Source organism: Cupressus sempervirens, chromosome 10, assembly GCF_028749045.1.
Source record: "Cupressus sempervirens isolate cs-2001-9-10 chromosome 10, ASM2874904v1, whole genome shotgun sequence".
NCBI lineage: Eukaryota > Viridiplantae > Streptophyta > Pinopsida > Cupressales > Cupressaceae > Cupressus > Cupressus sempervirens.
This window is the reverse complement of record NC_143127.1, coordinates 244,051,742-244,078,970: the sequence shown is the minus strand read 5'-3', so window position 1 is coordinate 244,078,970 and position 27,229 is coordinate 244,051,742. Positions and strand designations below refer to the sequence as shown.

The window sequence follows — 27,229 nt, the reverse complement described above, 5'->3', positions numbered from 1 at the left end:
TTTGTGAATATGTAACTTTATTGTATTTTTTTAATATAAGGAAGGGACTATTCATGAAAAAAAATTCTTATATCAAAGACATTCTCAACCCATCACCCTAATAATGGAAGTTTTAATAATTTTATATAACATTGTATCAAATAAATAACCTACCAAAGCATTATTTGAATAATAATAATAATAATATATAAAAGAAATATTATTTTATAAAAAAGGTTAAATATCTACACTATGGATTCGGCCATTGCAATTTAAATATTATTAAATTAAACATTCAACCCTTAAAAGGTTGGCTATCAATTTACATCCCCACTCTAGGATTTGATTCACTACACGCATTATATGACGTTACACCCACATATTGTTAATGAGTTCCAATCCTCCGAAACATGCCTAATTTGTAAGAATAGGAATAAAAAATCGAATACAACAAATCGAGAGAGAGAGGAGGGTTTGAATAATTGGTGTCGGAATACAAACAAAATAAAACAAGGGAGGGTTTCCACTATGAATTTTTTCCAGCCCTTTTCTCATTTCATTCCTCGTAGTTCTCACCGAGCACACTGACACTGCTGTAAATTGATGGATAACAGTTCAATAATGGTGACGAGGAAGAGGATAAAATTGTTCTGCAATATTTAAGCAATTTTTATTCAAGGCACTTTCATAATAGTAGTGGTGGTTGTGGGTCGGGGGAGAAGCAATGGAAGATCAGGAAGTGGCAGGGATGAACCCTTGTTCTTCTTCTGATGCTGCTGTTGTGGAGAACGGGGTACATCAACATCAACAGGAAGAGGCCCTGGGTTCGACTCTCACCAGGCAGAAAGTCGCAGCGGCCAAGCAGTATATTGAGAACCATTATAAGGTTCAGATGAAGAGTCTTCAGGAGCGAAAGGAAAGGTATTGTTGTCTTCCTTTGCCTCTTTATAATATTGAGACCTTTGGCTGGGCCTCTCGCTAATCAGTAATCAATACAAGCAAGCGAGCAAACAAGTTGAACGTAACTTCATCCGGATGTCCTTGCTCTAGCTATTGTTTGACACAGCTATTTATAATGATGAGTTTAAGGTCTTACTTTTAATTGAAATTTAATCCGTGGTTCTAGATAGCCATTTATAAGGCTAAGGCTGTTACTCCTTGGTTGAAATTCCAGGCATGGTTCAAGATGACTACTAAAATGTTTAATCCGAAAACACTGTCACATTGGAACGTTGAGCTTTTCTTCTTGTTGGACAGCCTGGCTTTAGCTATGTTATATGTTTGCTCTTATAGTCATTAAGCTTTTCCTCTTATTATTTTGGTTCGCTTTAGGTATATTTGTAGGTAGTCACTATAGTAACGAAGTTTAGGTTTCTGGCTGTTGGAATACAAGCAGTTTTCTAGATATTCATTTACAGTACTGTGGTTAAGGTTTTTCCTTTAATTGAAATTTTAGCCATGATCCGTAGACATGTATTGTAACGAGATTAACTCTTTACTCTTTAGTGAAATTTATTCCACTTCTATTTATGTTATGAATTGTTGAAACTTGAAAGCATCAACTAATCTAGGACCCAAACCCAGGACCTCCCAGTTGCATGCTGAGATGTTCTAGCTCTGATTTGCTAGCCTCTTAGAGGTTTTGTTTTTTGTCCAGGCGTGGTTCTATTTCAGTGACCAGTTTTCAAAGGAATCAGTTTTATGAATTTAGGAATCCTGGGTGGTTGTTTTCACTGTGGTTAAATTTTTAAGGAAGCAGTTTTCTATAATGGTTAAAAATCCTAGCTGATCAGTTTTGGTATGGAATTCTGAGTTTATTAGATACAATGATATTTTAAGAATAATTATTTAAGGATCAACCTAGTGACACGATCTACATCTATATGTTAGTGCCGACAATTTTAAAGAAGCATAAATGTGTAGGGGTTGAGGAATTCTAGCTAGTCATTTTCACTAAATAGGATATTCAACATAGGACACATTTTTAATGGTACAGTGCTACCCTGAAAACATGTTTTTAAGGATTGACCTACAACACCCCAAAAAAGGCTACCGAATTCAAACTGAAAGTTTTTCGTTTTTATCGACTTAAATGTATTGATAATTAAAATTCATTGTTTATTATGCCAGTTATCCTTAGATTTATGACACTGCTTTACTAGACCCAAATACCTTCAGCTAAATTTAATTTCTGTTCGGCTCTATCAAGCTTTGAGGGCCATCATGCTCCAAACCTTCAGTAGAGCTGACTTCTTGTGTTGATCTTTTGACAATTAATTGCTAGGAATTAATTAGGAACAATGAATGTTCATCTCCCTGCCCTTTGCTGTTTTATTGCGAGCCAGTATGAATTGAACATGTGGACGTATGCAGATCTCATGTGTTAAGTGTTGATAAGAAGTTGTAGTAAGGACATATGCAGATCTCATGTGTTAAGTGTTGATAAAAAGTTCTAGCAAACAATATCAGGGTGGGATTTATGGTCAAGGGTTAGATTCCTAAAGCCCAAGTGGTTGGGCAATTCGTTTTGTTGTTGGAGTCTTTCTCAGACACATTATCTTATCTTGTTGAACTGGATTCTGAGCATCAGACATTTTATGTCATCCTTTTTGGATGCTAACTACTTTGCGAACTTCAGGATTCTTTAGATTTGGACCTACTTTTTCTCTCTGTGTAATGTCTCTTTTTTGCAAATGCCCTAGTTTTTCCCTAAACCACAAATTCAAAGCAGATCAAGAAGTATAACAGAATTAGTAACATCATCTACTTGGTTGAGATCCTACAAAGTTAGGAAATCATGGAAACATGATCCACAAAATAGATTTTCCTTATTAGAAACATTAATTTAACCATAAGATATGCTTAATTTATTGATGGAGTTCAACCTTAGGAGAGCTAGAATAAGGGGCATGCTAGGCTGCCTTAATCAATCCTCTATCCTAGGCCCAAGAGTGGGTACAATTCCTCATGGCCTTGATGTGGCCCTCACCATCCATGGGGTGTACCTATTGAGGAATCCATAGACAATCAATCTAATACCCAGGCTTTAAAAGCAGATCCCGTTCCTCTTGGCCTCATGTGGTCATTGCCATCCATATAAGGGGGTGTAGCTAGTGAGATATTGATAGCCGATCAATCCCCTACCCTAGGCCTGAGAGCGAATGTCATCCTTCTTGGCCTCATGTGGCCATTGCCATTCATATGAGGGGGTGTGCCTAGTGAGGGATCCATGGCCATTTCCCTCTTCCATTACCATCCTTATCCTCCTTCCTATGATTAGAGTTCTTTATCATAATGAACAACCAAGTTAAAGGATAGAGAAAACTACAATAGGGTTTCCAGAGCAGCCTTCCCTTCTCAGCCCAAGGGTGGTCCATCTTTGCATCCCCCCGGGCCTCATGGGATTATCTGTTGCCACTATGAGGTGGTGTGCTTAGAAGAGGGATCTCATTATTGGTTGCAGCAAATTGATAGATATATAGGAAGTCTAACAATTCCACATAACTGCCAATATCAGTTTATCATGATTTCTTCATTAAATACATCATTACACACAATTATTTATGCATATTACCATAAAAAAGTAAGGCTACAGCCTGCAATCAATAATGAGTACTGATCTGATTGTTTATTGCGTATATATGCTGATTTGATCTGATCCTGCAGTTGCTGCTGATTGGGTCAATCTGCTGCTGATTGGATTGATATACTCTATCTACTGCTGCTTGACTGATCTGTTCCTCTTTTTGTCTAATTAATTCTCTTCCTATGCGTGTGATAGATGTAGATGCTTACTAATGACTGACTTGTTTAGTTTTCGCTGTATTATAATTTGAATCCCCTTTGATACCTCGCTGCACCTGGATAAGTGTTTTATGTGACTTCATTTTCAAACTTATCTAGATTTATATATTTATTTGAGAGGGAGGGCAACTTCCAAAAGACACCTCCTTTCACCGAGGGGCATGACTTCTATTTTATATGCATCTCTTTGATGTCAGTGCTGCTCCAAGAGAGGCAACTTAAAAAAATAAGGGAGTTTGTGTAATAAATAAGTTAGTCTTTAATTTAATCTTTAATATGTCTCTAAACATGGTTCGCTTGTTTATTAAGCACATAAGCACTATAATGAAGTCGGATATTTCATGTAAGCCATCAAAGTGTCTTTAATATAATTGTGGTCAATGCTTTTTATGAAATTGGCCACCATGCTTCCTTTTCATATATTGCTACACATGCTATTAGGTCAGTTGTTAAGATATGTGAAGAGGCTGCATACCATAATAAAAGAAACTTGCCCAGCATTGTAAAGAACTCAAGCACCACATTGTTTTTGAATCCTATGGGGGGCATGACAGTCTGCACTTGCCAAAATCGCTTGTCCTGAAGCAATGATTGAGAATAGAGTGATTCAAGCTGTACTGCTGTAATACTATATCAAGTTGTTAATAAAGGTATTGGAAATTTGCTAGGTTTGTCATTTAAGACAAGCTTTTGGTAAATTTGACGATTAGATTTATTTAAGTTCACTAATTTATATATATAGAAGGTTCTCAATCCTTTCAATATAATTATAATTTGATGTATAAGAACTCCTATATATATTCAAGTTTGTGAATACACACACACACAATGATGGCTCGAGTCTCTGACTTAATTTGATCACAAGTAGAAGTCTTATTGTAGACGTAATAAAGTTTCTTTTTCAACACTTCATATATTTTCAAGATAGAGGACGTATTCATATTAAAAAGACATATAAAGAGCACAAACAAATCAAGTTCAACCGACACATCGATAAAAACAAAGGTGGCTGGATAAACTTAAACAACGTCTAACCAATAATTTAAGCTTTGTCAACGTCGGTGCAACCAATGAAGAAATGAGGATGGCAATTGACACTGTGGCAGGAGCAACGTAAACTGCACCACACGCAGGTACGAGGAGAATAGACAAAGCTTGAAAATATGTACTCCCGATGCATACACATTATCGCTGACATAAGACTCAAGCACGAACACCGAGAGGCCATCGAAGGATATAGTATAAATGAAGGTTTTGAAATATAAATATAATTTATTATATGATTAACAATAATCATTATGAGAATATATATAGATAGAATTTAATTAAGGAGTTGATCTTTTATGTTTACATCTTGTGTTTAAATCTACTGAAGCTATAAAACATTAACACTCCCTCTTTGCTAGGGAGGATATCCGATAAACACAAGAATAAAAATTACTACCAATAACAATTTAGAAGATTCCCATCATTTGATATCTCATTTGATATGAAGAGTATTGGTCTCCCAAAATGTTGACATTCAGTATTCACTAAGTACTCAAAAGGTTTGATATCACATTTGGTATCAAGAGTATTTTTCTCCCAGAATATCAACATTCAATATTCACCAATTACTCAAACGATTTTGATATCACATTTGATATCAAGAGCATTGGTCTCCTAGAATATTCGATATATACCAAGAACTCAAAAGATTTTGATAGCACATTTGATATCAAGAGTATTGGTCTCCCAGAATATCGATGATATTCACCAAGTACTCTTTGACTAATGGCCTCCTAGAATGTTGAGATGCAAGACATTCACCATATACTCAATTTGCTTGATCTCATAATACAAGTTATTGTAAGATTGTCACCTTACAATAACTTCTGTAAATATAAGTGATATCATTTGGAAGTCATCGCTTCCTCATGATAAACACAACATGAGGACTTTTTCAACTCCCTCTAAATATCAATCATTAGATCTCCTCATTTGACTCCCTCTTCTTGCAATAACATTCTCAAAAGAAGGTCAAGGCGCATAGCTCTTATGATATGAAAATGCACACAATAATAAAGTATCGTCAAATAACTTCATACTTTGAGACTCCATCTTAGAAATTTTAACAAGCTAAATTTACTTTTGAAAGCGTTTCTTTTTGTACACTTTAATGAATATAATAGAGAACTCCCTCTTAATACAATATATCACTCATGTTATGGGTATTCTGAAGTTCTTTTAGAATGGACATTTCTCATCTATATCAGAATTACTGACTTTGGCGAAGGCTGCTTGATGTTTTAGTCTATTAGGGCATTGGAATGTTGAGTGACCATAGTTGTTACATCTAAAACATTGCATCTTAGAGTAATCTTCATGTGTTCTTTTCTTTTTGAATTTAGGTTTCTTCCTTTTATCGACTTGGGTTGTGAGAGCCTAGATATCATCTCCAGTAGAAGTATCGCCTTGGGATATTAACATGCACTCCTCTTGTATGCAGTCATCCTTTAGTCGAGCAACTTTAGGAAGCTTGGATCTAGCACATACCCTTTGTTTGAAGGTTTGTCATGATGTTGACAATCCTTTTGGAGCTATCATGACTAATTCTTTCTCATCATAGATATGAGCAATCTTAGAGAGTTGTTCCTTGGTTTTGTGATCCTTAGGAAATATGAAGCAATGGATTCTCCTTTGTTCATTTTAATATTGGAAAGATTGTCTTTTAGAGTTAGAATTCTAGTGGTATTGTTTATTTCAAACATTTCTTCAATTGCCTTAAGCATTTCATGTGTTGTATCTAATTCCGAGATAATAGGAAGTAGATGATCCTTAACGATAGCCACAATTAATTTCATGGCTCTAGTGTTATCTTTTTGCCATTTGTTCAATTCTTCACTCCCCTTTGTTGGTTGGTTAGACTTTTCAAAGAATTGTTTTAGGTCATTATCTTTTAAGGTTAACTTCATTCCTACTTTCCACCCCATAAAATTTGAGTCACTGTGAAGTCTATCCTCCACCTTTATACTGCTCACCATTTTGAGATATAAGGAAATTGAGAATATTTTCAGTGTACCGAATAAAATAAATCTAATCAGGATCGTCTCTTAGACCCGCTCTGGTACCATGTTAAATTTGACAATTAGATTTATTTAAATTCACTAATTTATATATATAATGTGTGCTATGAAAACTAGAGTGCAAAGAACATTAAGCAATTGAAAAACATTCACAAACTAATCACATACCAACATATAGATTAGACAATAAAAGCAAATAAGAGGGATGCAAACCAAAGGAGAGCACTCCAAGCTTATATCAATGAGTAGATGTGTCCAAAGGACGGAGATGTAGGGTCAAGTGTGGCCTCAAGCTTCAATGGATGAGAGATGGATGAAGGGTTGAACAATGGAGGAATGAATGGATTTTGTTATTATAATGGTATTTTGATAGTTCTTAGGCTCTCAAAATAGTATTATAAGTTTGCATATGAAGGCGGATGATTTGTGAGAGGAGAGGGGTTCAATTTATAGGCAATTGGGTGAGAAGGAGATAAGAATTCTTGATGGATAATTAACTAAGTGAGGTGTGAGATAGGCTTCAGTTAACTGAGATAGGTGGAGGAGATGTAGCATGAGAGTGGACTTGGGCTTGAGTTAGAGGGAATAAATTATGCCTTAATTTATGCAAGAGGAGGTGATGTGTTTCAGTTAAGGTGGGTGAGGTGGCTTAGTTAACTGGAGGATGTGGGAGGTGGATGGATTTGTTAGAGAAAACGTTGGTGGGTGATCTTAATTAAATAGAGGAATATTTGATGCATGAGTTGAGTTTGGATAACTGCTAGGTTGAAGGGTTAATTTGTGAGTGGAGGGATTTAATTAATTAAATAAATTAAATAGAGGGGATTTGGAGATAAAATTAAATGGGTTTTGCATTTATTTAATTTAATAGAGGAAGGGGGATTTTATTAATAAATTAGACTATTGGTTATCAGTTAATTTATTAATTTGGCTATAATTAATTAATTAGGGGATAGCTTAAAATAATTAAATATTTAATATTTAATTAAAATATGCTTTAGAAGATGACTAAATTTGTTTATGAATTTATGTGATCAGATTTAGGTGTCTACGTTTTGCCCCTCTTTGATATAGTGTTCGTACAACACTATTTCAAAGATGTTCTTAAATAATACATGACACGAAGAAGGTTTTAAAGCAACTAGGTTGCCTCAGTTTTGATAGAAGACTGTAATGTGTGATGCCCTCTCAAGAAGGCAACGAGGAGAAAACAAGACTAGACGACATCTCAAAAAGTAAGAATGTGGGGTGAGATGGACGATGCACAATGGATGAAAAGAGGTTTTAAAGTGGTTCATACTCTCACTACGGGAGTATAAGAAAATGAGAGATCAGCCGTACAAATTAGACAAAATTGTGAGATAGGATAGAGGATATGAGGGGAAATGGAGGATTTTTCTTTTTTAAATTGAACCCTTAGGATGTGGTGGATGGATGGGTGAGATTTTGGAAACTTTATAGGATTTTTCTGGGATTTTTGGATAGGTTTCAAGATTGGATAAGGATGTAGGGTAGATGTTGATAGGATGATTTTAGGATTGATGCTGATAGGATAAAAATGAACTCTTTTTGGTGTTTCCTAGTTGTGAAATGGGGGATGAGATGGAATTCATTTGAAGCTTGAGCATGGGATTCTCCATAAAAAGAACCACCATGTAGTTGAGAACTTAATTTAATATAGCAATATTAGTGACTGACCAAGGTTACCAAAAACATCAAGGCCCAGGTGTCGTGTTTGCATAGAATTGACTCAAAATAAACACGCAAGGATTGCCCCAACATCACACATGAAATCCAATAAGAATCAGAGTGGAAATGACACTGGGTAACCCACAAACAAGCGATATTTTCCAAATGCACCATGTAATCATAAATGGTCATATGTTTGGATATGCAAGGGTTATACTTGGCTAACTCATAGGCAGAAAAGAAAAAAAGAAAGACAGATCAAGACCTTGCTCACTTATTGCCCCATTCGCAGCACATCACAATCTGAATGATCGTGGCGACCTTGTGGAGGGGATAACCAGATTGCCCAGAAAAGATAATCAAGAACCAAAATTGAAATCCAACTTCAAAAGGAAGAGTAAATCGACAAAAAATAACCGTGTGCTAAAGAGATCAGTAGGACTCGATACTGATGGACCCAAGTTTAACGAGAGGAAAGATGTATCCTACAAGGACTTGTTGGTGGTACCTAGTGCCTAGATTCAGTAGCAACTGGAAATTCTAAGGACAACACTTTAGTGACACAGGATCTAGATTGCCCATAAAAGATAATCAAGAAGCAAAATTGAAATCCAACATCAAAAGAAAGAGTAAATTGACAAAAAATAGCCATGTGCTAAAGAGATCAGTATGATTCGATACTGACGGACCCAAGTCTGAGAGGAAAGATGTATCCTACAATGACTTATCGGTAGCACCTAGCACCTAGATTCAGTAGCAACTATAAATTCTAAGGACAACACTTTAGTAACACAGGATCTTGTATAAGAACTTTCTGAAGCACAAAGCGGCAAGAGCTAGAGGACCTGATCTAATGTGAACTGACATGAGATTGGGCTATATATAATGGGATTGACTAATGATGATGACTAAGGACTAACAAAGGATGAGTTGATGATTGGTGACTGATATGGGGGATGGTATGTACAATGAAACTGACTTAGATATTTACAATGATGACATTGTATAGAAGCTATTTACTGGGGATGGTGAGGGAAAAGGACAATGTGATAGAGCTGGTGATAGAGTACACGAGAGATGTTACATTTGGATGTGTATATAGTACATGTCAAGATCTGGGATTGTATCATACACGATGGAGCTATAGTACATATGGATCATGATAGAGTACAATGCATTTGGATTTTCTACAAGTATAGTGTTTGGTACAAGTGTCTTTATTGTGTGATTTTGGAATACCTTAGGGATATGGGTAAATGGATGATTGGATTGAGTGAGAGGGTCGGAGCTTGTGGATCACTAATAGATAATGGGAAGGCCAAGTACACATGGCACCTATTTCTAGGTTTTCACCAAGGTACCTATCCAAGGTGCTTGAATTTCCAAGTTTTCACCATTGGATTCTCTCTCTCATCATTTTTGCGATTGGAGATTTCTTCCTCCACAAAGTAACCTTTCAGGTCCAATTTGTAGACATGAGTTGATGGTGGCTTTGGTTTCTTGTGTGGTGTCTCGACCCCCATGAATCTTAGGAGCGCTTCCTCGGTAGGGAAGTCATCAACATGGAGTACACTTGTTTGGTCCCAATCAATGAGTTCGGGATGGGTGAGTGGGAGGTCTATGAGGTTGATGGATAGTTCACAGAGCACAGAGTCTCCTAGGGAGATGTTAGTATCATGGATATCGTTATAGGCTCTCTTTTCAACTTCCTCAGGGATGTCTTCGACCTCTGTGAGTTCACTGTGGATGTTGAAGAAGGCATGACCGTCTTTACTAGTGCCCTCAGTTGTTGGACATCCAAATCCTAGGCCTTTCTTCTTCTCTTCCTTGTATGCCTCTACGAGTTGCCTAATGCCTGACTCCTCTTTTCTTATGCCACCTCCTTGATAATTCCATTGTTTAGTAGGAAGTCGATGTGAGCGGGGATATTTCCGTTTGAAGTAGTTGAGGAGATTTTTGTCTTTAGGATGTGAATCCTTGTATAGCCATATATTGATGTCAAGGGCCATTTCTTCCCCATTGAGGATCCCGTTTGCAACAAATGTGGTGAGCCCAAGTTGTTTGAGCTAAGGAGATGCGTCTTTTTGTGGTCCTTGATAGGTTGGGCGCCTCGAGTGTGTGGGTCAAGAGGCAAGGTGCCAATAACAAATGCATCTAAGAGACTATATTCGCCACAACCTTGGTAGTTGATCTTAATGGTGGAGAGTGTGGAGGCTAAGATGGTGTTGGGATTATTGTAGGTACAAAAGAGCTGGCGATGGTGGTGCCGATCTCAATTCCTGGGCAATGATTATCATAGGATGCTTCTACCATGTTGCAATACGCAAAGGGTTTTGGATCAGCGTGGATGGTTATCTTGGTGCCATGATGCAGGAATTTGACGCATTGGTGATAAGTGGATGGAATGGCTTTCATGGAATGAATCCATGGTCGGCCGAGAAGGATGTTAAAAGTAGGTTAAGATCAACTACGTGACACACTGTTTCTTGAGTGGTAGATCCAACTTTGATGGGCAACAAGATAGTTCCCTTTGTAGTTCTTTCCAAGTTGTCATAGGCCTTGATAGTGACGACCTCATTGATTATGTCTGCCTCAATGTATCCTGCTTGTTTAATGAACTTCAAAGTACATAGGTTTAAGGCGGACCCATTATCTATCATGACCCTTTTCACGGTGAAGTCAAAGACCATGACAGCAATGCAAAGTGAAAGGATGTGATCTGGCTCAATTTCTGGGACATCCGAGGGTTTGAAGGATAGCACGCATGAGGCGAAGAGGTGTCCCACTAGGTTTCTAAACTTTGTGACATTAATATCAGTGGGGACACGAGATTCTTGGAGGGCATTGTTGAGGATTTCTCTATAAAGTGGGCTGGTGCGGAGTAAATCCAGGATGGAGATTTGGGCTGGCATGTTTCCGAGATCTTCTAGAATATTGTATTGTGTTGCTGAAGGAGTGAGTGCAGGCGGAAGTGGCCCTGCAATACTAAGTTGGGTTTGTTGCGTTGTGATTGCACATTTTTTCTCCGAGCCCTTGATATTTAGCACGTTAACAAAAGGTTCATCTTGGGATATACATCCAATCAAATTACCATAGTCAAGGTACACTAAAGTGTAGTCTTGTGATCTATCATGATTGTCACTTTGCTTGGGTTGGGTTTTGTTTGCTCTATTGTTGTTGCGGGCATTGTTGTTTTGTACAGGTGCCTTGCTTGCATTTTTGTTGTTGTGTGGTGGGAATGCATTTTGATAGATCAATAGTCTTGCATTTTGAAAGGCTTGTGCTCCCACCGTGATTTCCTTACAATCGATTAGATCTTGCCCATAATCTCTGAGTTGCATGCATCTGAGGGTTAGATGTCCTTTCACATGATGAAATTTGCAAAATTCATTCTCTCTGTACCATGGTGTTTTAGGTTGGCTTGGGTCTAGCGGTTGTGTTTGTGGGTAGTGTATGAGATTGTCATGGGCCAATTTGTCAAAAATGACATCAAGTGGTTCCCCCAAGGGATTGTATATACGAGGTAGTTTTTGGACCCTTTGTTTTTGTCCAACTGTGATGTTGATAACATTGGTTTGATTTGTTGGTCCTTGATAAGTGGGTGATGGTGTGTTGAGCTGATATTGATGTTGTGGAGGTTGTTGATATGTTTGTTGATAGCACACTTTTGGTTGATATGATGGTTGTTGTTGGAATGTCTATTGATGGGGGGTGTTTGATGTGGTGGGTGTAACACCTACATGGACATATCAATTATCAATGGCATCGTTTGTTACTGTGTTCTTGTTTTTGTTCCAATATCGTGGTTTATCATTAGAGTGTTCTTGCTCTAGGTTATTTTCTTTATGGAGCTTTATGATTCCATCGGTAATAGGCCCTCGCTCGAGGCCCATGCCTTTCTCTTTGATCTCTTTGTATGTTTGTAGGCAGTTCATGACCATGTGGTGAGGGAGTCTAGGATGCGTGTTGTCAACAAACATTTTGATAAGGTGGCGCTTTGGTATTTTGCAAGAGATTCGTGTTGTGAGAGTTTGCCACCTTTGCAAGTAATCAGTGAGGCTTTCACCCTCTTTTTGTTTGGTGTGGACTAAATCAACTACGAGTGACTTAGTTACAACAAGATGGGCATATTGTGCCACAAAGGCTTTTGAAAGATTATCGAATGTGTTTACTGTGCCTTGGGGTATTCAACAGAACCATTCAAGAGTGAGACCTCCTAGACTTTTCGGAAAGAGCCATGTGAGGAATGCGTTGTTGTAGGCCACTTCTTGGCAATGCATGTAAAATTCTTTGACATGCGTGATTGGATCTCCTTCCCCCTTAAATTTATCAAATTTGGGGATCTCAAAGTGCTTGGGGAAGGGTGTCATTGTGATAGCTCTGTTGAATGAGTATGGACAAACATCTTCAAATTTGAAGGTCTTGGATTCAGTTCCATCTTTGAGTGCCTTCAGAGCATTCTTCATTTCTTTCTACTCGGGGTTGACAAGTGTTATTGCTGGTGCCCCCATTCCCAATGCCCCTGGTGCAAGGTATGTATTAGATGGAGTGGGTGAGTATGGATGGTTTTGATGGGTGTATTGTTGTTGGTGAAATGTGGATTTTACTATTGCTTGGATGGGATTTATTGGTTGTTGGGGTGGTGGTTGGACGTACTGTTGTACTTGCTGGGTGAATTGTTGATACTGCGGTTGCTGTTGGGGTGGATGGGCAGATGGATGATTTTGCATGGGTGCTTGCACAAATTGCTGTTGTGGTGTTTCTTATTGGAGGGGTGGTGGTGGATATGTTGGTGCTATGCTTTGAGATTGCACATTTTGCCCAATGTATTCTGGTTACGCCCCTGCTTGAGAGGGCAACTAGGTGTTGAGGGGTGCCAAATAGTTAATGTAGGGAATTGTCCCCATTGCTGGTTGTTGTGCTATTGCTTGGCTACTCCCTAAGGGTGGCATAGAAAAGTAATTGGTGATGGGTGGTAGCAGATTGGTTGGTGGTGTTGGTGGTGGTTGATGTGCGTGGAATGTTAGGATGAATGAATTACTAGTTGGGAGGCTTGTGGTTTGCCTTTGTCATTGTCCAAAACTTCGAGGACCAAGTGGAAATGAAGTGGTGGTGTTTGGCATAGATGTAAATGGGCTAGGGGTGATGAGACGTTGATTGTTAGGCCTTGTTGGTGGCATCCCTGTAGTGAATTGTAATGTTGATTGGGTGTTCTGTTGGAATGTGTTGGTTGTATTACTAGCAGGTATGTATGAGGTAGAGTTAGCAATTTGTGAGGTGGAAGGTCCTGTCATGTTGAATGGAATGGATGCAAGGTGTGAAGTGGTAGCAACAACATTGATGGAAGTGATTGCAGATGTGGGTGGTGTGATGGTAAGTTGCTGAGGTGTTGTGTGGACCAATGACTATGTAATGGTGGGTTGGTTACTTTGTGGGATGGGAGCACTGAGTTGGGTGGAGGGTATAACTGGGTCCATGATATTTGGTATCATTGTTTGATGTCCTCTTCTAGGTATGGAAAAGGGGTCATTGGGTTCAGAGGGACCAATGGGTGGTGGGAGCTTGCGAAACAACGAATGTGCAGGATCTGTTATGTCCAAAGGTGGTGGCCTCCCAAAGCCAAAAGCACCAACATTATCTCTCTGAAAATTTGCAATTATGGTTTCTCTGTTTTTGTCTATGATAACATTGACAAGGGTTGCATGCCTAGATTGATTCATAAAGGCATCTATGTCTGATAGTGAGGGGACTTAAATCTTCTGGATTCTGTGGTGGTGGGTCATGTGTGATCACAGATACCATCGAGTCTGGCTATATGCTAGCCGAGTCACCACTAAGACTAGGGTCCATGTCCCTCGTCTTCCTTTTGTTCTTGCCTAAACCTGTGGTAGGTGTTATGAAATGTAATACTCCTAAGGGTGAGATGCAAGATGGTATGACAATGGGTGCAAATATGCAAGGGGGTGCTTTCTAAGCTTCCTAAGGATGTGACAACTATGATGTAAGGAAAACAAGTTAAAGGTTATGTCCATTTGCTCGTCCTTGCGGGTTTTCTTTTGACCTCTCCCCTTATTTTGAAGCTTAACTAGAATAAAGCCCCTCCTTATCTGCAACCCCATATGACAAGGTAGTCTTCCCTTTATTTGTTATAGGAGTAGAGTTATAGAAAGAATGCATTGTTGTAGTTGCTTGATTCAAAAGAAGTTATTTCCGTTGGAGATGCCCATATTCATGACAAGTTCAGCAAGTAAAGGGAATGATTTATGGTTGAGCTGTTGAATCGAAGAAGAGAATCCAAGACATTTTCATAGAATCTGACAAAAGGGTTATTTAAATCAAATTCAACACAAGTTCGGGCAAATGTAATTACCTTGCTAGCCAAAGTTTGCTGAGAAGAACCCACTGCCTTGCCAAGCAAAAGAGCAATCGTATGTAGGATATCATGTCTACTTGATTCAAGTGGAAGTCATGGAAGACGAATGCAAACTAGAACCCTTGATGGGAGTATGTTGGCCAAATTGAATCCTAGATGCAAGGGTTTGATGAGGAGGCCAACGTGGCTATAAAATATGGAACCCCCTGAAAAATCTTGTTCTTGTCATCCATGCAAGAGAAAACTAAAAATAAATAGTTATTGGTTGCCAATTATTTCCATATCATCCTTGGGGTTCCAAGTGCTTGAGCCCAAGTTTCCAAGTCCGGAATTGACATGCGAAGCCCTATGAATTACAAATTAAAGCATGACTGCTTAAGTATGTGACATCCTTTTCAACTAGTTCTGGTTGAACCACCAAAACTGGGTGTTCATGGTTTCTCTTCAGCCATTCATTCATTTTTAATTTTCTTGAGTTTGGGAAAGCCATTCGTCAAGGATGATGCCTCGTCATTTGTATCACATTGTTTAGATGCTCTAAAGCTTTTGCATGTGAAGACGCAGATGGCTCTGCCTTATCCATGGCTCCGGAGATCAACAAATTTGAAGACCCAGCTCTCCCCACCATCAAAACAAACTCAAGCAAGAACTAAAAATAAAAAGGTACGCTGTGGAGGACACCCCACCAAAACCCCAAAAAGAGAGGGCATCCAGCCACGTGCCCACTCCTCTGGCCTTCGGAAAAGACTAACATCTATGACAAAATAATCCCCACTATCCAAAGAAGTGCACAAAAAACCTAAGAGGTTGATTAAGAGCCTCCTGGGTTCCCCCACAAACCACTGCATTCCCGCACAAACCCCTACTGCCAATCAAAAACAAAAGAAATTGTTGTCAGGTATGAATCTCAGCCCGCGAACAGAAATGCTGCCACGGAGCGCTTTCCATCCATCATCACCTATATGACTGCATGTTTTTAATATAAATTGAAGGACTGACTTTACAATGGCCACATGCTATGAGTTTGCTTGCATACTCGGTATTGCTCGAAATAAATAATGCTGGATTCTGTTCCTGTTGTTGTGTGCTATATAAAGTTTTTCTTTTGCAATATTGTTTGCTCTTTTATTGGCTGCACACGATTTTGTGAAAAGTTGGATTCTGTTCCTGTTGTTGTGTGCTATACAAAGTTATTATTTTGCAATATTGTTTGCTATTTTATTGGCTGCAAGTCATTTTGTGAATGCTTTTTGTCTTAAATATCAGGTTACAATGGTTCATTTTTTCAATTCCTTTCATGCAATTCTAATCTGGATATTCTTCTCAGATGATGTAAACAATGTGAAAACTATCTATTTTTAACAGATTATATATTCTTTGCCAGACGATGGGTGTTAGAGCGACGGTTGGCTTCTTCAGATGTGTCAGAAGAAGAACAGATGAACCTCATCAAAGATTTGGAACGGAAGGAAACTGAATACATGCGTTTAAAACGACACAAGATGGGTGTAGATGACTTTGAGCTATTGACTATTATTGGTAGAGGAGCCTTTGGGGAGGTATTCTACCATTTCTGTGCCATGTAAATTTATTATGCACTCTCAATACTTAGTAATTGCTAGAATAGATGGCTAGGTGATCAAACCCTTATTTTACCGTAATCACTTGTTAACCAGTCTTTTCTTGACATAACAATCTGTTTATCTTTTGGGAAACAATCTATCATAATAGATGTGAAGTGTAAACCAAGGTGTATCTTGTAGACACATTTATAGAAGGTTGCGTGCTGATTTTATTGGGGTCATGTTTAATCTCTTGAAAAGTAAATTTTTACCCACAAACTTCTATACATTTTTTGTTTTATTTTTCTATTTTCGAGGTGTTTCTGTGGATCAGAAATGAATATAGTTGAAAGATCTAATTTCTTTGGGGTTTGACAAGTATTACAGAAAACATAGCAATTTTTTTTCGACCAACAAATATAACATATAGGTACACCATAAAAAGAGAATTCAAGGTTCAGTAATTTATAATAAATGTTTTAGGCATTTATATCTTAATAAATTGAAGTACAGATCAGACCTCCTTATATTGATAATTCGGCATGGCAAAGTTGGGAAATGACCAATTAGAAGCAAGTGCTTGATACATGAAATGCTGCAGGAGTCCTCTTGAAGAAATTTGCAAGATTGAAAATTAGTGCATTGTTGACCAGTAGCGCATTATATGTTATCGTATAATCCATTATGTATAAATCCCTTTTTACACAGGCTTGGGTGACCTATTAATCTTGTGAAATGGGCATCTATTAGACATTTAAACCCTGGTCTTCATCCACATACTCATATGCAATTCTGAGGGCTTGAGCTGTGAGGGTTTCAAGAATACCCTTTTTCACGATTGATGGTAATGGGAGTAAGCTTTGGATCCAAGTTGTGTGTTTAATTTTTCTGGGAACCTGGTGTACAAATTTCTAAGAAACCATTACATATCGTTTTTCATTGAACATCTAAAGGTGCGAGCCATTGGCCTCTAATTCATTTGTGATTCAATGTGTTTGATTACATTGGCGAGTCAATTATTGAATTCTTCCAAATTGTATCTTGCGTCTAGGCAGTTAACAATTTGTGTCATCTACATGCCTTCTTGACGACCTTGACTATTTGGTTTTACATTAAAGAGATCAAATTTCCACAATCCATTGTACTACAGTGATTTGTTATTGGATTCAATTGTGTTAAGATTTTTACCATTAATGTTTCAACTTTTGAATCACACTACATAACCCATCATCAGGATGAAGAGCAAGAGATGCAAAACAAGATGGTTCACACTTAAAAAATAAATGAATACGTTATTTAATAAGGTCCACACTTAAAAATTAAATGAATAAGTTATTTAATATTTTTATATTAATGCAAAAAGCCAGCCTTTTTCACCTTTGGGGATGCCTAGTCATTGGGTTTGTATCCTCATTCTTTTAACAACTTCTCTATTTTGATTCTTTCCAATACCCATGCCCAAAAAAATAATAACTGTATGAATTTCATCAAATTCCATGTGTATACATCAAATTTACAAGTTTTGTTTTTGGCTTGGACTTGGACTTGGTGCCTAGACTTCGCAAATACTCAACAAAGGCTTAGCAAATTGAATAGCCCAAGAAATTCAGAGATTTTTAAAGATTTACAACTTGTTTTATGCACCCTTTAATAAATAAACCTTGAAGACACAATAATCTCATCAAATAGAAGCTACTTTGAATACATATGTAAGTAAACATTGATCACATTAGATATATAAAAAGCAAATTTTAGCTGAAGGAAATAACACACTAGTATACCAATAGTGTCAAATATCTGCAAGACTCATGCAATATGAGATCCATGGCATAAAAAAATCCAAACAGTTTTTTAAACAAAAGCTAGAAGTCTATAGCTCAAGCCTCGATGGAGCCTAAATCACCTAGTACTTCGACCCCCCTATGTGTTGTCTCAAGATAGGTCGTGGATGATGTTGCAGCCATAATATTTTGCCTTCGCCTCAATTTTAAGCTCAGTGAAATCCACAACATCATCCATTGGGTCCCCTTGTGCTTTGTTCTCTTTATGGGCCATGACTAGCACCTCTGCCTCTTGATCCACCTGATCAATCCATGCCGTCATCATTGTTGAAGACACGATGATCAATCTCAGTGATCCACTCTTATTTCCTCTAAAGTGATAGAAGACAAGTTAGTGCCCAAGATTTGTTTGTAACGAAGGCTAAGTTTGTAATGAACATTCTCAAGATCATTCAAACTTTGCATTGACGACCTATTGCACTTTTTGGAATGTATGTGCTCCAACATACTCCAATTGTGCTCACAGCCTGAAGCACTACATGGCTGGCTCAAGACACGAATTGCAATCCTTTGTAGATTTGGCACCTTAACACTACACATCCCTCACCATGCATTTGAAATGAGAGAAAATAAAAATAATCTATTCTATAACTAGAGTTTATTAATGTAAAGTTAAATTCTCAAATTTAAATTTAAATCATGCCTTAACTAGATTTTTACTTGGTTGTATTTCTGACTGATTGTTTTGCACCTCATGCAAAGAGGTCTCTTGTGAATACCTGAAGATCTCTATCTGACGGACTATGTGTGCTTCAACTGATGAATCGGATTACATTCACTTTACAACTATGTAGAGCCCACACAACACCTCCTCATTAGCCTTGAAATCTGGGCAAAATAAGAATGCCAAATTAAGGTAGCAGGTAGCTGCAAGTAAAGGCTTGTGACGCTGAAGGTGCTGTCATCGATCAGTGTATCCCACATGGGATAGTACTTAACCTCAACTCTTGAATAAATAGATCTTATGGCCTCCTTCGCCCTATCCATGCCCTCATATATGTAGCCCATTATTGACTTCTCTCCATCAATAACTCGTAGGGAACAACTAAAGGCTCTATAAACTGCAATCATTGTGAAACATTAAATAGTGAACATAAATAAGTGTGAACAAAAATAAGCAAATGAAATGGAAAGAAGAACAAAAATATAATGGAAAGTTACCTACACAATCTCCTTGGCTGGTTGCCAAAAACTTATGCTCACTAAAAAGCCAATCAATCACACCAAACCTTGCAGTGGCCTTTGCCTATGATCATGTAGACCACTCCCTGCCTTGGACTTAAGTGAGGATTGCAATGTGACATAGCTAGTTGCAAAGCGACTAATTCCTTGGCAAGCCATTGCTTTCTTACCTTCAAATTTTCTCATAAGGTTGAGGGCCCAAGTCTGATTATATATGTATCTACAAACATTTCTTGCTTGTTCTATACATGTTTTGATCAAGAGAAGTTTGCTACGATCCTCCAATATGAGGTCAAGGTAGTAAGTAGCACAAGGAGTTCAAAACAAGAAGGGTTGCCTTTCCATAAGAAGTCAACTCGCAGCAACACGTTTTGCTGTATTATTTGTAATTATTTGTACCACGGTTCTCCTAATCCACCTTGGCCAACACTCCCTCCAAGTTCTTATAAAGAAACTCAACATTTTTTGTTTTTCTAGAAGAATCAATCGACTTAAAGAGCATTGTGCCACTTAAGAAAGACAAAAATCAGTCATTCAATAAAATGAAATTTATAAATCTTAATCATTAGCTCAATAGACTTTACAGAGTACAACTACTTGAGCAAAACACAAGAAAAATTCTGAACTTTCCTACTTTGACCAGTCAAACCATTAGTTGTGATGGTGCAATCTTTCTCCCCCATAATTTATCTTGCCCATCAAATCTGGTTTCGATATCAGCCAACTTGTCAGTCAAAATAACATCTTTATCTCCTCACCATTAGAGACTTTGAACAGTGCACCAAACAGTAATGGTGTTTATTATAGTTTGTCAACTGTATTTGTTGGACTTATGATTTTTTTTCTAAATTGTTTGATGTTGGCAAATGCTTGGAAGAATGTAATCTAAGTTGCCGGTTCGCGGTTCGGTTCCAGGTTCGGGTTCGAGAACCGGTTCGCTGGTTTGACAAAATTTTGAAAAGGGGTTTGGGTTCGTTTGGGTTCGTTAGTACAAAAACATGTAAAAAAAAATATTTAAAAAAAAAAAAAAATATATATATATACATCTTTACGAAGCATGAGTTAGAATTAGAATGTAGCATAGTAGCATAAACACATTTGAACAACAAAAAACTTTAAAACAGCATAAACAATATAGTAGCAAACCACAACGATCATTGGAACCCCTAGCGACTAGATCTCTTCCCTTTCATTTAAAAAATTCATAACTGTGTTTGATTAGTTTATGCAGATCAACAGTAAGTTTTAATAAAAATTTCTTCTTTTCATAAATTTATTTACCAAACTCTTATTATGATTAACATAATCGATTGAACGTGGTTAAAAACTAATTAGATCTAGCTTGCAGAAGGTAAATCCCTTTGACCAGCTGAATATTCTTCAATCTCTTTGGGCACAATCTCCCAAGCACTGATCAACAACAGTAAATTGGAAAAAGACCATTCATGGAGGCCTCTGGATAACACAGTCTAACGTCCTATATTCAATATTCTTTAATACAATTTTTAATATACCTAGAGGAGAAATAATCAGCCAAACAGTGATAGACAATGTGGTAAGTAGCTGCCCCACCTGACCATATTCATGTGACCGTAACTTTCTTCTGCAAGGCAACATTTCCCAATAAAACGTTGTTTATTGTTTAGTGTTTGAAAAATTCATATTGCTACTCAAATAGGCCCTGAAATTCCTCGAAATTGGTCATGGTGGTCGCCACATGTTGAGCATCTTCTCTTGTGGGTGTCTCAAATTTAGTAGCATTTTGATTCAAATAGAAAGTGTTTTACAGCTAGGGATTACTCAACACTAAAAAACTGTGGCATTGTAATGCCTACCAACCCAGACCCAAGATGTATCAACATAAATTAAATTAAACCATGCTGTAATGTGGAAAATTTATATGTGGTTCTCCTGGGTTCGAACCCTGGTCTGAAATTTTATATATGGTTCTCTTGGGTTCGAACCCTGGTTCGAACCAGATCGAACCAGGCCTCCAAAAACAAACCCAGGTCGAACCCAGGTCGAACCGAACCAGAACCACGAACCGGTACGTGGTCCGGAGGGGGGGGGGGGGGAAGGTACCCGTGCAACTTATGTAATGAGTATGACAAATCACTCAATAGAAAATAAAAAGACACAATGTATGAAGCAATGTAATTTCAGTGTATATTAAATAGACAACACAAAGTATATAACAGAGAAGATTCATCACATATTAGAATTGTATCCTTTCACTCTTAAACTGGAACTACAGCAGCAATTAGATATCTCTGATTTGACAACTATGACAGTACATTTGTTACATGCCAATTTTTGACCTAATTTAAAATATAGCCGTTGAGGTTCACATGAAGTCAACTGACAGTTAAATTTGTTATAATCTTGTGAAATGGTAAAGATGGTTAGTTGTTATAATTTCATGCGAAGATAACATGCTAGTTGATTATTTATCACGAATTCATGGAATTGAAAATGTGGTTAGCCGTTATGATTATTTATGATTAAATAACTTGTTATGGTAATATGATTTAACTGCGGAGAATTTCCTTGTAGGAAGTATGTCGAAGGGCTGGAAGCATTGTCAGAAAAGAATTGGGCGCAAGAGCATCACCATCATTGAGCAAATGGGTATGAATCGTGAATCACCGTGGTTGAGGACCTAGCCACTTGAACATCAGGGTACAATCGATGGAACTGCATGTGCTATTAAATAAACATTTAAAACATTAATTATTTTAGTTAAAAAAATAATACGTACCTTAAAAGATTTTGAATGATTTTTCACCATATTATTTATATATATACCTATGTATGTACACATGGATATAGAATAAAGTGACACCATAATATTTTTCGAATTATAACCTTCAAATCTTCTTCCATCCTTATCATTCTTTTTCTTGTTTGAAACTGATTGAACACTTGGCGTTTTTAATTGGTGTTCAAGAGCCAAGATAATTCTTTATGTTATAGCTTCTTGGAAGCCAAAGAATCCTTAACCTTTAACATTTATATCATGAGTTGGGAGAGATGGAGGAGATAATATTTCATTTCCGATTTCCTTCCTTATTCCCGTTCTTCCTTGCTCATATTTTCCGGCTTCCACTTACCATTCGAATCATTGCAAATTCCATTCGAAATCTCTGCAGTTTATAGCAGTGCCATTCATGTTATAAGTTTGTCGTATATTGTTCCTTGCTAAAGTGGAGGGTGTATTTACACATTGTGGTACGCCTGATAAGCAAATTGAAGAAGAGCCAATACGCAAGCGTCTAGCAAGACTCCAGACATTTCAAATTATACCAGAAGCTCTGCTGTTATCAAATTCGTTCAAGATCTTCATAGTTGAAAGTGAGGCAGGTTGTTGAGCGTCCAGCAAGACCCATTCCTTTTCAAGTTATTGTAGGTTACATGGATATCCAAAATCCAAACATTACAATATGATTTTTTTATATATTTGTTACAGCAAATCTGATTTACATAGTAGTAAGCTATGGCTTATATCGTGATACAAAATATCTTGCTTGATGTCATAGGTTAGACCTTCTCTAAGTTAGAGTTGTTTATGACAAATAAATGCCAAGTAACCATGTTATGAAATCATGATTTATTATGCCATTGGAGATTAGAAGTCAAATGATATTTTCTACAAGTCTTAAAGAACACATTCATCAAATCACAAATTGTGATAAGTTGGAACATATATTATTCATGAACAGTTGAGAATTAACAGAAAGAGCAGGTTGCTCTGAGATTCCAACACCTGGGAATCACCCGACTATATAGCCAAGGAAAAGGGTGAAGAGGTCAGAGAAAAGAATCTGCAATAACATGAAACAGAGTCAGATGTGATATAACAATGTCATTTTACTTTTAAAAGGAAAAAAATTAATAACTCATGCATGATCACGTTAATTGTTTCTCTTGTTGTCAAGTTGAGTGGTGTGATTAGATATCAGGATGCTCAGTGGCTGATAAGGTGTTCTATGTCTATTTTGAGTAGGGAAGGCCTTTCTCGTTAGAGATTGTGTGGGGATAAGTTATGGTCTGAGGTTGGAAGGTTAAGCCCTTAACAATGTTTCCCTCTCCACAAGATGTCGGACGTGCATCAGATTAAGATAAGCTAAGCATTCAAATGTTTGTCAGAAATTGGTATTTTTATTTTTATGATGTATTTTCAAGTAGAAGGTAAGATTAACTGATTTGTATCATCGATATACTTATTTCTTTAAATGAAAGCAACTCTTATTGTCAATATAATTGGCAACCAGTTAGATCGGTTGATCTTCTAATTATACGTGGAATATATTTATTTGCGAGAGATAGATTTATCTGATGGATTGTTATTTCAGTCTTTCATTTATAAGGCGCTGAAGTGATTGATTCTTGAAAGAATTCGTTAAGATGTTAGGGATTTCATTATTATGAGCATATCTTCTAATCTTATGTTATTGCCATAGTTAAGAAATCAGAAGAAAAAGAATGATATAGTGGTATCTGATGCCCTAAATGATTCAATGGTAATTGATACAGTGGTATCTGATGCCCTAAATGATCCAATGGTAATTGATAGAGTGGTATTTGAAGCCCTAGATAATACAGTGGTATATGATGCCCTAAATGATCCAATGGTAATTGATGCCCTAATTGATACAGTGGTATGTGATGCCCTAAATGATATAGTGATATATGATGGTAATCGCCATTTGATATTGATATAGTGGTATTTGATAGTAATTGTCATTTGATTTTGATATAGTGGTATTTGATGGTAATCATCAATTGACCTAAGTGATATTTGTAGACTAATTTGGGTGATTGCAGAAGCATCCCTACATTGATTTTCGGTTTGAATTCCATGGTATGTAGATTTTAATTTCTATAGTGAATTCATTGATGGTGTTTTCAGATGTTAGTTATAAGTTTTCTGTTTAAGTAATTGTAACTGTTAATCTCATTCACATGAATATAACTGATATAACTGTCTTCTTATAAAAATGAAGTAATAACTGTATTTCTTTGATATATTAGTTGTTAGTTAATACTCGGGAAAAAGTGTTTGTCACAACATTTCAATGACAATGCGAATGCTCAGTTTACCATAGCAATGTTTGCTGCTGCAAACACGAGCAGCTTCAGATAGCACTTACAATTGATAGTGAACCCCCAAACTGTAATGACCCTAGCTATAAAGGTCACTAAATCCCAATATTGTACTGTGGCAATTCGTCAAATAATTTGCAAACACGCTCTGATACCACTGAAATAACCCCAATGTGTTATTGCTTCTTTTAACACCAGAAAACTCGTTTAGTGGTTTAGCATTTCGTCAAACACTTGGCTTGTAGTAGAAGACTTTTTGTTGGATTCAGTATGTAGTGAAATATAACTAACAATATTAGTACTAACAGCAATATTCAGTAAATCCTATTACCACCTGCTACTAATGACTGGACTGTTACATTCATGCCGATTGCAGATTACAATACAATGTCTTAACCCTTATAATCAATTCCTTCACTAGAACAATCAAATTAATGAATAGTAGTGATTGATTAAAACATGTACTGAATTGTATTGACAAGGTAGATATAAAGGTCACTAAATCCCAATATTGTACTGTGGCAATTTGTCAAATAATTTGCAAACACGCTCTGATACCAACTGTAATATCCCCGGCAAGTATTTCTGACTCTTTAAGCACCAAAAACTTAAAACTTTAAGAGTTAGACATTTCGTCAAACAGTTAGTAACCAAAGTTGTTGATTTTATACCAAATCTGCCTAATTGATGCCGCAGTTCTACAGTTCGTACCCCCTTTTAAGTCTATCGAATGGTGAAACCCTTATAATTAATCCCTTACCAGACAATCTAATTAATGGATAGTAGTGATTGATTAAAACATGTACTGAATTGTATTGACAAGGTAGATATAATCATGGCACTTCTTAACAAGACAATGAATTAGAAAGCACAACTACCTCTGCCCACCAAAGCTTAATCTCCACACACTTTCATAAAATATTTTAAGAAATATTCATACATTATCTGGCCAGAACTCCCTGAAGAATGCTACCTCAAATGCCTGGTCTTGCCGCCGTTTCTCTCCAGCTTCCAGCTTCCTTAACCTTTTGGAACCAGCACTCATTTCTTTGAAACTTCTTTTGGGTCGCAATTGACTGTTTTCTTTGGGAACAGAATAATGGTTCTATTCGGAAAACCGCCGACCTCCAAGGTTCGTCTTGCAATGTTGGATGAAGCCCTTATCTTTCCGAGATCTGTAGTTTCACGAAACCAATTTTTATCCACTTGCGATTTCTATGATGTTATCGCTGTAACACTGTATATGCAATGCGCTGCTCCTTTGGACCTGTCCCCAAACTAATGCGTCTTTAATAATTACAATGGTTCGACCATTATGCAGCAGACTCCGTTTCAAAACCCGTGCTTGGTTAGGACGCAGTGAAGAATGACGCCTAGCTGGAGTTTCACCAGCTATTCAAGGATTCTTTACCCTTTCCGCCAAATCACCATATTTCTTGATGCCTAAAGTGCGATTGGAACCCGCTAAATTGATTCTAATCGCTATTTGCTAAGGAGGTCGCACTTATCGGAAATTGAGCCCACCAGATACAAGGAAAAACGAAATTGATATGGAAACCAAATGCATCTCATATCACTGATACTCGCGATGTTATGATTGGAAACCAGAGGTAAATTTCTGGATTGACTCACAACACGCTGTAGGTGATCTATCGCAACTTACGACATTGTGCCCAGATTGTATCGAGTGTCCTTATTCGAGATGCCGGTACTGATTACAGACTCGCCCTTGATTGGTTTCAGCGCCTGCACAAAAATGGATGCCGTAGTTAATGAAAACACCCAAACAATGTTGCTGCTACCGCCGTTGTGGAGTCCCGACAGGGTGCGGAAGTGCTGCGGATTTGCCAACGCTGGTCACCCAATTGGAATTTCTGTAGTAGCTGCCGGCTCATAGATTGCTAAATCCAATAACTCCAGAGATAATGCGTCCTCAGTAAAAATGGATCAACCAATATATATATACGTTTAAGTGTGGCAAACTTCGATGTGATGACAGGAGCTCATCAATCATACAAACCATCAATCCTGCGATATCTTGACATGTTGACCACAATCGGATTCTTGTCTTTTAACTCTCTTCCTGGCTCCTCTTCGACTTTCCACTCAATACTGCAATAGTTTGTCTAAATGACAATTAAGTTCTGCTCTAGCTAACCTTCCAATAACCAATGATCCTCAGATTTGGCCTTAGTCCACAGATTCTGTCCCTGATGAAATGACTATAACGTCACCTCCAATCTGCAATAATTCAGATGATATTTCACACCCGCAAAATTGCGTACCAATTGAGAGTTATCGTTCTCAATGGCCCACTGTGACAATTGTAGAAACCCTAGGTTCCACAATGCACTTGTGATTAAATCACAATCTGAAAATCAAAGAGAGATAATCAACTGCCTGATTCGAATGGAGCCCCGGGGTGCCTATTTATTCTTTTCTCTCCACCCTCTCCAGAGACTTCTAGAACATTTTTGATCTTATCCCTCAAGTGACTTTATTAAATATTTTTATAATCCAAGTCACTTTATTAAATATAAAGTTATTTATTTATTTAATTAAAATAATTAATTAGTCGTCCTTGGACAACCAGTATTAATTAAATTAATTAAATCGAACTGTCACCAAAAA

General features: G+C 37.3%; 1 protein-coding gene across 3 annotated transcripts in view; it reads left to right on the top strand.

The window, feature by feature from the left end:
* Positions 1–459: 459 nt before the first annotated feature.
* LOC149533541 (uncharacterized) overlaps positions 460–27,229 on the top strand; it is a 141,101-nt gene continuing 114,331 nt past the window's right edge. For all 3 annotated transcript variants that reach the window (XM_089803126.1, XM_089803125.1, XM_089803127.1), the window contains exons 1-2: positions 460–900; positions 16,295–16,469. In XM_089803126.1, coding sequence (XP_089659252.1) covers positions 704–900; positions 16,295–16,469 — 372 coding nt within the window. In that variant the 5' untranslated portion in view covers positions 460–703. The remainder of the gene's footprint in view (positions 901–16,294; positions 16,470–27,229) is intronic.